Source organism: Triturus cristatus, chromosome 5_2 (assembly GCF_964204655.1).
Source record: "Triturus cristatus chromosome 5_2, aTriCri1.1, whole genome shotgun sequence".
NCBI classification, from domain to species: Eukaryota; Metazoa; Chordata; class Amphibia; order Caudata; family Salamandridae; genus Triturus; species Triturus cristatus.
Genome location: NC_140588.1, coordinates 1,066,792,165 through 1,066,808,770, shown reverse-complemented (window position 1 = coordinate 1,066,808,770; position 16,606 = coordinate 1,066,792,165). Strand labels below are relative to the sequence as shown.

General features: G+C 45.2%; 1 protein-coding gene across 2 annotated transcripts in view; it reads left to right on the top strand.

The window, feature by feature from the left end:
- The window catches only part of LOC146829678 (phosphatidylinositol 3,4,5-trisphosphate 5-phosphatase 2-like), a 737,141-nt gene that overhangs the window by 529,482 nt on the left and 191,053 nt on the right, over positions 1 to 16,606 (top strand). For both annotated transcript variants that reach the window (XM_085608354.1, XM_085608353.1), the window contains exon 15: positions 3,641 to 3,737. In XM_085608354.1, the coding sequence (XP_085464480.1) occupies positions 3,641 to 3,737 (97 nt within the window). The remainder of the gene's footprint in view (positions 1 to 3,640; positions 3,738 to 16,606) is intronic.

The following is a 16,606-nucleotide window of genomic DNA, read 5'->3' as shown; positions in this document are numbered from 1 at the left end:
GGTGCTGCCTATATACCATAGATTGCACGTACATTCAATGGCATAAACCACGAACGTAGAACTGCATGTAAGAAATTGAGTGAGTTCCTTGCTGACACCATTGTATCTGACCTGTTTGCGGAATCTGCTGTTGTTGCAGGCTTTGCAATGGCCACAGGGGAAAAATCCCCTGAGTCCATGCAAGTCCCTGTGTGGGTATATGGTGACGTCACTGTGTATCAGCATATCCCTAATATTCCTCCCTCTTCTGAAGGTTATATTAGGTCTGTCAGGAATCGTCCCCCCAATAACATTATCACTTACCTATATATATATTTACTGCTATCTACAATTTAATACGTTTCTTGAAATAAAAATATTAAGACCAGGCAAAACGTCTAGCCCCAGATTTAGTCAAGTGGGTGCTGTGCTCGCTTAATAAAACAATAGTACTGATCAACTTTCATAAGCTATTTTTGCACATAAACGCACCATACCAGAGACTTAAATGGCATTGCGTAACGTAGCGCCAAGTTCCTGATAACGGATGCAAATTGCAAGAGGACACGTTGTGTAATTTGCGTTAAATCACACTAAATGCTCCCCAATAGCCTTTTCGCTGCGGTACAATGTTACATCACTTTTATGTTGGCCGCAGCGTTTGTGTTTTGCATGGCATGTGTGGCCACTGGTGCGCAACCAGTTGTAAATACAAAGCCGGGTAGCCATTGTCCTTACCAGGGGCAGAACACAGGCCCCCACAGCCCCCGTGGTGCAGGGGCCCAAACTCCAGGGGCCCCCCTCAGCACCGTACTTCGGCCGGAGAGCTCCAGATTGAGTCCGTAGGGGGCCCCTCCACTTACCCTGCAGGGGGGCCCCCTCAAGTTTCGTTACGCCACTGCAGGAAGCCACACCAGAGAGGGCAGAACTGGTTCTGGCTGGGCACAGACACTCTCCGCCTGAGAGGGCAAAGGAATTTGGCTATAAAAAGTGGAGCCTGAACCCCTAAACTTAAGAACTCTTTTGTACCAAGAACACTGCCAAGAAGAAGAGCTGGAGAAGCTGGCCTGCATTGGCTGCTTCTGTCTTGGGCAGTGAAAGGACTGGACTGGACTTTCTGCAATCTATTCTTGTGAGTTTCTCCAATGACTTTAGTTAGAGCTTGCCCCCTGTTCAGGAAGTCTCAGGAACAGCAAATACTTCAAGTTCTTCTGCCCTCAGCACTGGGAACTGTGTGTTTTGTGCTGCAACAGAAGAAAAAGTGACCCGACGCCGTCTACGACGTCGCTGCTGACTCTGTGTCCTGAATGCACCGCAGAGGGCACCGCGCAATGCTACACCACGACCCTGGTCTCACCGAAGATGCCTGCTGATGCCGCCACTGAGCCGCTGCTCGCACCGTGACCTGTGGGCACCGCACTCCGCATCACCTCGCTTCACGACGCCACCTTGGTATCCCCGACGACGCGCTCCACGCCAAAATCGACACCACTGCTTGCACCATGGTTTGAGGGCACCGCTCGTAAAGTTACACGACACTCCGCCCTCATCCCGCACTGCAGCCTTGGCCTACCGACGCCGGTGCCATCGACTCCAGTTCATCAGCCGACAACAGCACTTCAGCAACGACTACGACGCTGCTTGCACCGTGACCTGCCAGCACCAACACGAGCACCGCATCACTTTGCACCGCCGCCGACGCCATCTGATGCCACGACCGAGCCGCTGCTCGCACCACGACCTGAGGGCATCGTACGTTGCACCGCTGCACTTCGCACCGCAGCACCTAACGCGTGCCGATACCAGTGCTCCTGACTTCAACCACGAGGAGTTCGATCTGCAGTGCGTGTGACTTCAAGGGCCCGATGACTCCTGTACCAACCTCCGGAACAAACGCCTGTGGACACCGTGCTTTCGGAAGCTCGAAGAGAGGTCACCGACGCCCTGCATTTCTATAGGTACTTCCCGACACCGTAGCTGACCCGCGATGCTGCAGTCAGCCAGAACTGTTTGGATTTGTTTGTTCACGACGCCGTGATAGCCCCAGAGGGAGCTATCAACTTCAAGGAACTGTTTTTCAGGGTTATTTTGATTACTGAAGATTTCAAAGTACTGTGTTGTGGATTTGTATCGTTTTTGGTCTTTTCTTAAGTATATAAAAATGTTGGATATTTTTCTAAACTGGTGTGGTGTCCTTTTGTAGTGCTTACACTGTATTACTGTTGGTTATGTGCAAATGCTTTACACACACTGCTTCTAAGATAAGCCTGACTGCTCGTGCCAAGCTACCAAGGGGGTGAGAAGGGGTTATTTTAGGAGTGTAACTTCCTTATCCTGACTAGGAAGAAGGGTCCCTATTTGGACAAAGGTACCTACCTCTGCCAACTAGAGACCCCCATTTCTAACATTTCCTAAAAAAGCAGAGGGCTCAGGAGGGCTGATACCGAATCAATTTACTCGGAGGCAGGGGAAGTACAGTCCATGGAATCATTTGAAACAAGCAGCCAGTGCCAGCCAGAGCTCAGAGACTGGATGTCCCTCTCTCCACCTGAAACCACCCCGGCGTCAGCATTCTAAATCTTTTGGAACCGCAGCATCTGTGGCTTGAGCAGACCCCAAAGAGTGCGTTTTCAAAGGTCAACTTGGAATTAACTAAATACCTGCCATAACTTTATGAGACTTTCTAGGCATAAGTGGGAACTCCTCGCAGCTCTCAAGCTTGAAGTGACATCCTTTCTCACAGCTGTTCTCTAGGCGCTGAGGCAGAGATGTCTGTCTTTATTGATACAAACAACTCAGAAGGCTGAGGATGGGTCAGGAGAGTTGGAGTTAAAGGATGGGCTGCAGACCAAGGGATCAAACGCCAAGGTCCCAAAAGCACTACGTACTACATTAACCTCAGTACTCCCGGCATTAAACTTCAACAAGTTATTACCAGCCACTCAGCTACTCTCATCAGATTCTGTGAAACCGTGGGGAAGATTTCAGGATGACGTGTACACCAGAAGCATACAAGTAAACTCTCATGGCTTGGCACCACATTGCACCCACTGATAACCTCACATCAGGGGAATAGAGGGAAGACCAGTTTTTCCACCCTGTCAACTGGCACTGTAGAAACCGAGGAAGTAGTTCTAGTCACACTCACATCTCCCCCTCGAAAGTTCTGAACCATCTCTACGACAACTCTTTTGACCCCACTAAAGAAACTAGATGTTGCCTTAAATTAAAAGCTACCACATCAGATGTCTCTGACAGATTTAACATCATGAGAACTATCTCACCATTATTAGCAAATGCAGAATGTCACCCCAGACCAGGGCCAGTCTAGCATCTTTCACGTACCCGAGGTAAAACTCTGATTGGTCAAGAAAGCCATGCAAATTAGGGAAGTTCTTGAGATGTTCACCTACAACCTTCTCTAAGGCCCTTGAAAAAACAAGACAAGGCGGCAATGGGATAATAGTTTTTTAAAGCCTGGAGATGTAATGATGGTGTCTTTTACAGAGGTGTAACAATATATTTATTTGTCCATCGTCGAGGGAGCGGCCTGCACAGTGGAGTCTCCAGGTGGATGAGAAAAGTCTTATTGTGTTTATCTCACGCTGCATGGATCTTTCACTCCTAAGTCCTACTAACGCAGTCGCTCTTTCTTTCACAGGGAACAAAGGCGCAGTGGGCGTGTCCTTCCTCTTCAATGGCACCTCCTTTGGGTTTGTCAACTGCCACCTGGCTTCGGGGTCCGATAAGACTTCAAGGTAAGTGCTTTCATTCCTTTAATTGTAAAATTGTAAATTGTTACTTGTATAGCGCACTACTCACCCGCAAGGGTCTCAAGGCGCTTGTACGAATACCGCTGTGGAACCCATCCTGTCTTTCCCTGTGAGGCGTCCACTCCTGGGCACCCCCAAGGTGGAGGCCAGGCATCCTTAGCGTTGTGGGGGCCATTGTGGAGATTAAGCAAGCTATTGCCCAGAGTTGCACTCCATGATTGGAATAGGCACCGAGGCGAGAATTATCATGTCCGTGGAATTTTTTGGAGCCCAAGACCCGCCGAGGCGGGGAATTGAACCCTGGTCCCGGGCTAGACCTCTGCATCAGGGTCTGCCGCTCTAATCATTGAGCCACACTTCTCCACGACACCCCTATCCTGCTCCCAGCACTCCCCAAGAGTGGTGGGCTGGCTTTTTCATTCACAAATCTATTTATCACTACATAGAAAAACGACAGGGCATGGAAATCACACTTAAGTCTCAAATTTTACTGACTCTACCCCAGCCTTACCAGTTTGGAGAGCTCTCAATTTGCCAAGAGGCCCATCCTGCTCTCTCTCTGACCCATGAAGCGAAAATAACCAAGACATAAGGAGGCTGTCTCACGAGACGACTCCTCCGCTCTGCCCTGTCCTTCTCCTTTTGCCGACTCTGTCAGTACAACCTTGTGGAGGGGCCTCTCCCACCTTATTAATTTTTGTCTGCCTGACTCCTGCATCTGGGTCCTTCCACCATCCACGTGGGACATGTATGTTGCATATCTATCTCTTCCGGCTGCGGGTGGAGGAGGTGTGTGGAGTATGTTTGATACATGTGGCCACAGCACACCAGAATCCATTTTGTATATTTTCAGTGTCCAGGTGGTACCTATGATGGCGACTGGGAGAGAGCCCAGAGAGCGGATGTGAATTTCAGGCCATTCCATGAATCCTTTGCAGCGGATTGGACATATAAGTTTGGAGGAAAAGGCCTTTGAAGCATAGGAATTTCTCTTAAACTTTCCTAGCCCGTTGTTTACTGTAAGGCTGCCCCAGAGGTTAACAGGTAGTTGAGTGAGGTAGTTAAGTGGAACAACCTTCCTCTCTCTCATATCCTTAGATCTGATCTCTCCTGACCAGAGACCCCCAGCTCCACAGCACCTTCCTTCTGACACCTGACAACAAAGACCATGGCTGGTCCAGAGTGAGAGGGAAAGCAAAAGGCAGGAACTGTCCAGAGCTGCCTGTTGGAAGACATAACTACTGTTCGCTACCTTGATATAAAGATGGGACAGAAACTTCAGCCACAATCTGTTGTCTCCACTCCAGTGCAACCGAGTAAGTCTCTATGCACCAGGATTTGGGTAACTCCCGTCAAATGCCCTTGCCGGTTTCAGGTCCAGAAACCTGGGAACTCCGACTTAGACTGCTAGGGGGGGCTGCAGACCTGGCTTCGAGGGAGAGAGTGAATCAGTGGCTCAGAAGGGGCATTGGAGGTGCTTTTGGGCCATAAAGGAGCCAAGGCAGGATGAACCAAAAGCATTTTCTGCAGCGAGCCATGAAGGCCAGGCATCGCTCTCTGAGGGTGAGGTCCACATATCCTGACTCATCCACACAGTGTGACCTGAACTGGATGGTGCTGGGAACTCTATCCGAGTTGTCAAGAAGACAAGCGCCAAAAACTACCAGGGAGCTGAAGACTCAAGCAGGAAACCTCCCATTGGTTTGTTGCGTTCTGAGTCTCTAACCTCCTGAGTAAGCCTTAGACTGCTCGATTCAGTGTCCTGAAGCTCAATTACTTGGTGCTCAGGTTTGGGTAGAATAGTGAGGTTAAGCCCCAGGAGATCAGTGGTAAAAGGATCTGATTGTCACCATCTTAGCACATTAACCCCTGTCTGCCCTGGTGCTTCTGAAAAAGTTACACTCGGGTAGCGATTGACCAATCAGAGGGTGGAAGAACATTCAGATTTCCTGCAACAACTCCTTCTTGGCCAATCCGTGCAGCCTATCATGCCCTTCCTCATCAATAATGTACAGTGCGAGGCATGAAAAACCCAATAGAGGACGTTGGGCGGACTTAAAACAACAAGATCTGTCTGTGAAATGGACTGATATACTACTGTTTTTAAGCATCGTTGAAGCACATATATCTGATTAACAGGGGGGGCAAATTCCATTCCATGCCTGGGTCTGCTGTGCTGTCTATTGTGCAGCATGTCCCCTTCATCATGCTTCGATGCAACCAATCCTGCAGGTGGCGCTACATATATACGTTTGCTGTTTGTTTTCTTCCTTTGAATTTGATGTCTTGCTTCTTAAATCTTTATGAATTGTTGATTGTGTATCTCTAGGGCATGTTCAGCATTTCTTATACATGCAATATTTCTGCAGCTATGTGTATACATTTCAGCCTGATTCTGTGTCTCTTCAGTCTGTTACCTTCTGCTTGGCTTCTGTATCCACTTCTGTGCTGCATTCTTTTCTCATACCTTTTCATATCGCATGTTCTGTTTATATGCGCTTGTACACAACTTGTTCTGTTTTCATGATCTATGCTGACTGAAGTACATCTGGCTTTTGTGCGTGGTCACCCACGATTGTTCTCTTTTTGCTGGACCCAATATTTTTACTGGCTCTAAACCTTTGTGCATTTTACTTTACTTTTATCCAGGAGTAGAGTGCTGGTGCTCCCCCTTTAAATATGGTTAAATTGCCTTTTTCCTAATTTGCACATTTAATTTGCCTGTAGGACCTTAGTATAAGGTGCAGAAAGTGCACCCAGGGCCTAGAAGTTAAATGCCACTTGTAGACAGTAGCATCTTTTGTGGCAACCATTATAGTGGCAGTACAAACGTGATATGTGTAGCCTGACTGCTGCAGTGTAAAGCCTGCTTTGCAACCTGTTAAAATACCCCTTTTTGACAGGTAACCACCCCCATTTCAGTATTAGTCACCTATATGTGTTGCATGGTATAACATTAATGTTAAAATGTCCTTATAGTGACAAGGCCCTAAAAGCTATTTTTACTGTGGCAGGCCCAACTGTCCTATGTAGAAACCCAGTGCAGAGGTTAAGCTACTAATACTGTATCTCAGGAATAGGACTAGACAGAAAAATAATTAAATTACTAAAACTCCAATTCAATGTTGAAGTTTGATTTTTAGTAAATATTAGAGAAGCATAACTTTTGTATAGTTACCCTTTACCTGCCTGAACGGTCTTAACTGCCTCCCAGACCAAACAGTAGACTGACCAGAAAAGACAGAAATAAATCTTTCGAGCTTAACATAATATTCAGAGTAGTGGCTGTGGGCATCCTATGACACTACACTGTCAAATCCTGCTTGACATGTCTGTAAAGCCATAATTTACACTTGAGGAACTCTTGTGGATTCCCTCTCTAGTGCTGAAGGGCCCTGCTTTTGTCCCACCAGACTTCTGTGTCTGGGGATGTTATGGGTATAGTGCTTGGTTCAAATTGGATCTTAGTCTTAGCCTGAACTTTCACCAACCATCCAGAAACATCCGCTCCACTCACCTCTCCCTTGCACAGACACTGCGCATCTGCCACTGCTGCACCGGAGGACGATCCTTCTCCCGCCTCGCCGCCAAATCCTGGAACGCCCTTCCCTTCCACCTTCGAACAGCACCCTCATTGGCAGACCTCAGGAAGGGGCTCAAGACCTGGCTCTTGCACTGAAACCCACAGCCCAGACTTGGATACCCTCTTGGGTGATAAGTCATGCTTTATAAGTACATTTTGATTGATTGAGTGTTAGGTGTGAGAGGACACTAGGATTACCAAAGTACACTCACTGTACACCCCACCCCTCAGCGTCCAAGCTTAATGAAGCAAAGAGTTTCTACATTTTGAATATGCCCTGATATATGGCATTTTGGGTCTTTGTGCAGTAGGACAAATAGGAACTACTGAAAAAGTGAGTTGGGTTGTCCCCAGTAACTTTTACCTGTTGGAAAATGAGGCAGCTTCTGTGAGGCCTGCACAAATAACATGTCTACATTTGTCCTTCACTGGGAACCAAACACCCCATTGTAGCGCTTGACTCTCAGAGGGTAGCATTGCAGAGCAGTCTAAAGCTTACTCAAGGGAGGTGGTGTGGGCTAGTAATCGCCATTTACCAGTACTTATCATAGCTGATAACAGTTATAATGCATTTTAGTTAAAGCCCCTTAAAGGCATCAGATTTATACTCACAGGATTAAGCAATATAAAGCCAGACACCCTAGAAGGAATGTCCAGCAACCTAACCCCACTTTGCTTATGACTTCACATTACACATGTGACTTTCAGTCCCTCAAACGAAATAACATCAGGTAAATGCACTTCTCCTGCAATTGCACCTCTTCACCTCCAGGGGAGGCCCTTGACCAAACATCCCCAGTTCAGCCCTTCACAACCTCGTGCAGTCCCAATCACACCCCCCGAGCTGAAGAATAAAAGTTCCAGCCACAGGATGCTGTTGATGCATGGCTGAGCCCTTGAGGGGTTATTTCAGCCAGGGACTTCACATCTTCATGCTGGGGGAGACTGTGTTGCTCCTGCAGCTCCCCATGCACCTCTGCACACCAACCGCTGTGGACCCATCCTCCTGGGACCACCACACGCCGTAATAACCAAGCTTCCTGCAGGCTTCCACCTGCCTCGCTAGGCATTAGGGGGGGGGGGGGTTTGCTCATTTGGTGCACAACATAGCAGCGGCTCCCCCGCTTCTCAGGAAGAGCCGCGCTGCCATTGGTGGCGGCTTCAAGCCGCTTTGGATATTTGTTGGGGACCCCGTCCATCCACAGGTGAGGTGTCTACAGCTCGAGGAGTCCACCCCCGGCTGCTCCGGATGGCTCTCCGTCCGGCCCACACCCTTATGTGCGGCTGTGGGAGCCCGCACGTCCATTCTGGTCACAGAGGCTGCTGTTGGTCCGGCGGGACCTAGGGGGAGTGTGGCAGCACTCCCCCCACCTTCCTCCTACCACAGGGGGAGTGCGGCGGCACTTCCCCCTCCTTCCGCCATTACCAGGGTCCGGGGCTGGGGGTCCCGGGCCCCCAGTAGGTCTGTCGTGCTCCCCATCTTCGGCGTTCCTCACGGGGAAGAATGCGACGGCTCACCCCCCACTTTATTGCAGTCACCGTGGCCTGGAGTTGGGGCTCCCAGGCCCCAGAATTCTTTACGGGGAGTGTGGCGGCGCTCTCCGGCTTCAACTTCGGGGGGGACCGGAGTTGGGGGTCCCGGGTCCATGGAGCTCAGTGCACGGGGAGCGCGACGGTGCTCCCCAGCTTTAGCTTCTTCAGGGGCCAGGGTAGGCTCCTGGTACCCCCTGGGCACCCTCGTCGTGCTCCCCGACTTTCCCTTTCTTCTGGGACAGCCCCCGGGACCTGACCCACCCCAGGGGCACATCCAGGACCGGCGGCAGAGCCCCACACGCTTCGTCGTCGATCCTCTCAGAGGTCAAAGCTCACCTACATTCTGGGGTCGTATCTCGGCCCCCAAGCAGCCAATTGTCACCATTTTGGCCTCTTCTTGATCTGGGTGGCCAGCTCTAGCCATCTGGAGTAGCTCCCTCCTTCGCCCTCCTCGCCAAGAGGGTAAACTCAGCAGGGAGCTGTGTTCACTGGCTCCCTGCACCAGCCTTTCACCTGGCTCTCCTCCTGGGTCTCTCTTCTCCTTAGGCAGTGCCCAGGCTTCTGCTCACTGGTCCTGGTCTCCCCCACAAGCGCAATCCAGGGTCCTGGGACAGTCAGGGGGTTCCTACTTCCAACTGCCCATGGTACCAAGCTCCAGCACCAGTCTTCCTCAGCAGATCACATCCCAGAGATGGAGCTCTTCTTCATGTGCCAGACCTTTCCAAAGAATTTGGATGGGGCTGGCAGGAAGGCTCTTCTGCCCTATCTGGCAGCGACACATCACATCTCTTCCCCTGCTCCCTCCTTCCTGCACAGGCCTCTGGGATAGTTCAAAATGGCGTCGTCCAGGGGTCTCATGCCACATGGTCTCTGAAAAGCCCCTTCCCCCCTTTCTGCCTTCTCTCCAGGCCTTGTGCCTGGCACCAGGTGACAGCTGCTGATGGATGACCTGCAGTTCCAACCTTATCTCTCTCTCTTGGAGAGGCGACCTTCACCCTTGGAATGCTTGCAGTGAAGGGATAGGACTCTGATGCTACAGCTTGGGGAGGAAAGTAATTAATCCAGCCTGGCAGGGTCACACCCAGCCAGGCTCTGTTTATGAGCTGAGTCAGAAGAATATGACATTTCTGGATGACGCATAAGCAGTACAGATATGGCTTTGGACTCAGCAGAATACTTCTTTTTACACAACATACAGTGTACTTTGGTGCGTGTCTGGAATTTGTAGGCCCTAGGGAAGTGAAACTACCCCATGTGATCCCCATCTTCATAGGAGAATAATGGAGTGTTCCTTCAGTAAAAACAGTAAAGCACACTGACTTTCCCTTACATTTGGCTTCCCATAGTATAAAGCCTATTCCATATCACCACCTAACTCTGCATATTTCCTGCCACACCATTCTATCTGTACCTGCTCCTGGGCTGCGCATGACAGGAATCTCCCCGTGCAGCCCTTTCACGTGTGCACATGCATGTGCACACATGCCTACATGATTCCAGTCCAGTGCCCCTTACTCCGGCTGCAGCGCAGCGGCCTTCTCTCACAAGAAGGACACCGATAAAATCCACATGCAGTATCTTTCATCATTAGTTCACTGTGGGTGAGTCCCAGCTTATGAGGCTCACCCACAGTAAAAGCAAAAAAATTAGGTGTTCAAAAAGCGAAACATCCGGGCTGCTCAGATGGGCAAAACCACCTTCTAACATTACCTCATTGGTTAGGGATTGCGCAGGAGTCAACCTCACACACTAGCTCATGCGAGGCATAAATGTGACATCTGCAGACCCCCACTTGAGAACACTCATGGACATGTAGAACAGAGGAGGGCTGGCCCTACTGTCTGTGACCAGAGAGGAACCCAAAGGACTGGGCTTGCTCTCCCTGATACCCAGAAGTGGGCTCCAAGGGTCAGTTGGCTGATGTTCTGTGTGGCTACAGGGACCTCACAACCTGCAAGAGGCCTTTTTCCTAAAGTGCTGAACTGACTAGTGGCAGCTGGACTTGAACTGGACTCCGTTGTTTGCCTCAACCTGATACCCTAGGAGTCTCTAAATGCCCTCTCCAGAGGTCCTGGGGCTTTAGAAGTTTACTCATGGTTAATTCGGAGTTAAAAGACCAAGTTAGAAGATACAATCTTTGACTAAGATGAACCTGGTTGGTGTATCCGATCCACGCACCATCGCGGTCGGCCTCAATCGTTCCTAGGCCCTAAGTCGGCCATTGATTATCATTGGCGCTTTGTGTTTTATGGAGCTAGTTTTACTTAAAACTTTAAAGATTCTTATCTTCATTTCTCATTATTGGATTTTTGCATATATTTTTCTAACTCTGTTCGGGATTTATATTGTTTTCCATTTTCGGCTTTATCAATGTTTTGGTACCACATAAAAATGTTCCACATTGTCCTAAGTGGAGCATCTCTGCTCGGTGCCAGGGCTATGAGGGAGATGAGCTCAGGTTAATTTAGTGACTTGGAGAGTTCACCCTGAAAAGGATTTTGATTGTACATTGTTCTGGGTAGTCGACCCGCCCAAATAATAACCAATTTCTTACACTATCCTTTTCCTTGAGTCCTCCTGTGCAAACCTTTCACCAGACTCCCCAGTTCTTCGGTTAAGGGCCCAATTACGATGCGGTAAGAAATGGCTCTGATCGTCAGTCAGAGCCATTCTTACCACATCGTAATTTCCAGTTTGGAACAATTTCCGACCGACCCATTTTGATGGAGTTGGTCGGAAATTATTCTATATAGGAGTTCCAAATGGCTTACGACGGGCTCGGAGAGCCTGTCGGCCATTCGGAAGGTCTTCAGCAATCCGTCAGCCGGCTCTTTCTGGCCAAGGCATTATGATGTTAGTTTCCCACTGCCTTTCTGTGCTGGCCTTTCTGACACAGAAAGGCATTGGGAAACTGTCTTTGGGGGCCCCTAGGCCTATGGTGCCCCCCTGTTGATCCCTTCACCCGGTGGCAGGCACCTTGTGGTGCCTGCCACTGGGTGCAGGGATGAACTGCACCCCTGCTCTTTGCTATGAGAGCATGCATTCCATTCGGAATGCATGCTCCCATAGCAAAATATAGAATTGTGACTAAACAGGGTTCAATCGCATCCTAATAGCTGGGCTGGAACCGACGACAGGAGGTCGTTCGGTTCCATTTCTAAAGCGAGGAGTCCGTCTGACATCGCAATTGGACCCTAAGTCTTATGTTTTGCTGCCAATGCCCTGTCCAGATGGTGGGATTGGATGGCAGTGTTCGGCAGTATGATTAGGGTCCTGTTTTACGAGTATCTGTCCTCCCATCCCTCATCTCAGTCATTGCTGTGCTGTCAGTATCATGTTAGGAATCAGAGCCGTTTTGGCAGCACCCTCTCTTCATTCACAAGCATCATCCCAGTTGTACATCCTGTGCTTGTCTCCTGTCCCTGAGTGTAGTCCTCACGTCTGCCAGTTTCAGATTTGTGTTTCTAATCCTGATCTTGTGATAACAGTTTCTATACTACTCTGCTTAGCTATCCTTTCCCAGTTGTCACCAATACTCTTCATTTTCTGATACTGAAGCACTATTTTATTTTTGGGGAAAAGAGGTGTCTTTTGTTTACACAAGTAGAGCTTACGCCTACAACTTAGACAAAACCCTTGAAACAAGTCTCCCCACTAGATTGGGTTTCATGTGAATTGTTTTGTGATGACCTTTTCGTTTGCCCATCCAGTCTCACTATTTTCAGTGCACCCCACCTGCTACCTAGTTATATTCTGTATCTTTGCTTCTCTCCCTTTTCTTCTCTGTTGTTTGCAGCAGATTTGTCACCTACGCCTGGCTCTGCTTTGGCTTGCGCTGCTGTCCCTTTCCAATCCAGATTGGTATGTACTCCATTTTCAGCTTTATCATTGCTGCTAATTTGCTCCACTCATTTAACTTCTAGTGCAAACAACACCCCTCAGTAGCGCCGAAAGAGACTGGGGCGCCGGTTTGACAAACATCCCAACTGAAAGAAACAGAGCATGGTCAACCATTTTATTTTTGTCTGTGCCTCTATGGCCCAGAAAGAGTTAAAGGCTTAGAAATGATGTTGAGAAATCGATACAGCTTTCCCAAGTTTATTCTGCCCTTATATCATTAAAGAGGACTTACATATTTTAAAGACATATAAGAAACGGTTCCATGTTTTAACTTCTACAGGTGTACCAATCAAAAATGAATTCAGAATTTCTTGTTTTTATCTTTTGCCTTTTTGTAAGAGCTTTTCCTAACTTCGACTGACTGCCAACTTTTAAAACAGTAAGTTACATCTGAGTAGGGTTGCAAATGGTGCAGCGTGAAGATCTATTACAGCAGCGTTGTCTGATCTAGGTCCATAAAAGGACTTGTATTATGCCACAATTTGAGCCTAGCCGCTTTTTGAATAATTGCATTACAGACGTGGCTTTATAGCAACAAACTCATGCCACTTGGCTTAAATGTACCTCAGCTAATATGTAGTTATACACACTATGCCATGCTTCAGAAGATATGTTGGACTCCCATAACTGAACCATTATATGACAATATATTGACAAAAACAATATCAATTTATACAAATACCACCCCAAAAATTTAAAATACTATCCAGATACTTAAACAGCAGTCGCACAAATATTGATAGCAAAAATGTTGTAGAAAAATATATAAAATACAATAATATTGTAAACAAAAATAAAGAAACAACAAATATTGGCTACACATTCAAACTAGTAAACATAACAAGCACAATAAACAAATGACTGGACACTGGAAAAATTGACATAATTCTAAACAAGACACACAATATTGTTTTAAATTTAATATTATCAAAATAAAATTAATATATATAAAAAATAACCAATGAAAAAACACTAATTAACATTTACCATAGATGGTCAGAAAATGTTTTTCAAACCAGTCTCTAAACAACCTATCAAATTAGGCATAACAACAGTTATCTAATAGAAGTGGTTTTATAATAAACAAATAGTATAAAAAGGGCAAAAAACACAAATCACTTTGCTCAATTGCAGACCTACAAAAGGAGAATGCAACATTTCAACAAACCTCTTAATACCACAAACAAAGTAAGTTTAACTATAAATGAAAGCTAACAAAATTGATGAATAACTAAAAGATAAAATAACAAATAATTAAAACTATGCTACATGTTTATGTTTTAAAATAGCAGGTGCATCCACTACAAGAAAAACAAAAATGTTTAAAAGGAAAAAACACACAGAGACTGACTCACTTGAAATAAAAAAAAACTTGAAAGTAAGTATTGTACCAAAGCACAAAACTAAAATGAAAGTAAACATAACCTTTTAACAAAATTAAAGAATACAACATTCCCCTTACTAAATTTAACATTATAAAATAAACTGACACAACTAACATATTTTTCCTCTGCAACATAAGAAAACGGTGCAAAAAAACAACACCAAACAGATTGCATTGCAAATATCTACAACTAAAACAAAGACAGCACCCAGAACATAAGTTAAAATAAGCACATGCAATATGAAATATACATTTTCCATACTCTAAAACCCACCACATTTTTTTTCACAAATAGTAAAATACATCAGATCCCGAAATGGGAAGCTGGTATTAAATTATAGAGGATATAGTAATAGTAAGGAGAGAAAAACCAGAGAGAAATGATACAGGAAATGCACCAAATATTATTCAACCACTTTTCTATGGCAGGGCTACCACTACAAATCAACTAGCTGTAAGTGTTAGGGAACATAACCATCCCTCTAATATTACTGATTTAAAAGTAAGAAATATTTTAAATGACCTACAAGAGGCCAGAAAGGGCTTAAAAGTATTATGCCAAAGGTTCTGAACAAGCAACAGGGAACACACTGGCATACCAACTATAAAAAAGTAATGCCAGAACATGTAGAACAGCCAGAGAAACACTTGTAGCACATACAAATTATAAAGGTAAAGACATACCCCAGCACTTACTAATCATACATCAAAAAACTCCTTTTTACTTCATGACAATCTCAATAATGATAAAATAATCATGTATGCTACAAAAAGAATTTACAAACTGTAATACTATTTAGCACAAGAATGATGCATGTCGCTTTTAAGTTTTTCCCTTCGCCGTTCAGACAAATATACACAACACATGGTCAGTATCAAAATGTAAACATCCCATTAGTATAGACACTGTTACCTAACAAACAAAATAAAAGATACAATGAAATGCTAACATATTAAACAACAAAATAAAAACCTTAGCACACAAAAAATAATCATAGATTCTGAACAGGCAGTGATTTTGACCATACTTAAAATCTACCCATACACAACAATTCCGTGGTGCAACTACCACTTTAACCAGAGCATATGGAGTGACCCACAAAAATCCACACCAGGAAGAGAATATGCAACTAAACTAAAATCTGCACCCAAATAAAAATCTAAGAACTTTAGCACATGCCCATGTAACAGGTTACTAAACATTATGCTGTGCTAACTGAATCCCGCTGTTATAAACAACATAAAACCAGACTTGCTCCACTAATGGATTATTTTGAGTATACTTGGGTTGGTCACCTGCATCGATCAGGCCTCAGGCTCCAACCCAAGTATTATATTCCATGATGGAGCATCTATGACTGCACCAGCTCACAAGATGAAAAGAAAAATAATGCCGCGGAAGGCTGACGCGATTCCTTCCAAGGAACACTTGGAAGAAGCCACCCTAAACTCTACCAATTTCTAGAAATACAAAAAGAACAAAGGTACCAGGAGCTGATAAATGGAAAAATATCGTACCCAACTCAAATCAAACATCTCCAAGCAGATTAAATGAATGCATGAACTCCTCGCATTCAAAGTAAGAATCTGTAGTAACAACATAGGCCTATCATGTCTAGACTTAAAAGCATGATGTCTTCTTAAAAAAACATTAAACAATAACACAGTTTTACCTCACTAAAACATAAACACTGATACTTTTGCAATAAAACAATAAACAGACATTCAGATTAAAATGTACAATAATAAATATTTTAACAAATTAATAAGCAATACAAAATAACCAACATAATTTTAAATGAGCAAACACTTTTCTACCACCTGCAAAAATATGCTACCACCATAAAAAAGCATAGATAAAGACAATAAATAAACAAACTTAAGATCAACAAGTTGAACGCTGCTCACCCTATAACATAGATAAATAAAATAAAAGAACACTTACGATATTGTAGCTGAAGTCCTATTCAGTGAAATAGCAACTCAAAAAATACAACCCTAAAACAATAACAATAATAAAAGACCCTAAAAATTGACTAGAAAAAATAGAGCATCCAATACAAGTTCAAAAGTCCTAGAAATCCATCCAGCAGCCAAAACATTTGAAAACAGTAAACACTCCAGGAAAATAAAAAAAATCAATGTCAAAGTCAAAAACAATTTAGATTAAATAATAACCAATACTTTTTCTTTGGCAAATGGAATAAGTCACATCCAGGTTAAAAATAAAGTATAATGTCTGAAAATAAAAAGCTATAAAGGAAACAACCTACAATCCCATTAAAAAAAAGTGTTTACAACCCTACTATAAAACATAGCTCAGTAAAACAAAAAGAATTACACTCAATGCTAACCACATAGAACACCCATATCAAATACAAATAAACAGTGCAGTTCAAAATATGTCCTACTTCAATACAATAAAGGAACATCTACTACACTAAAAAGTACACT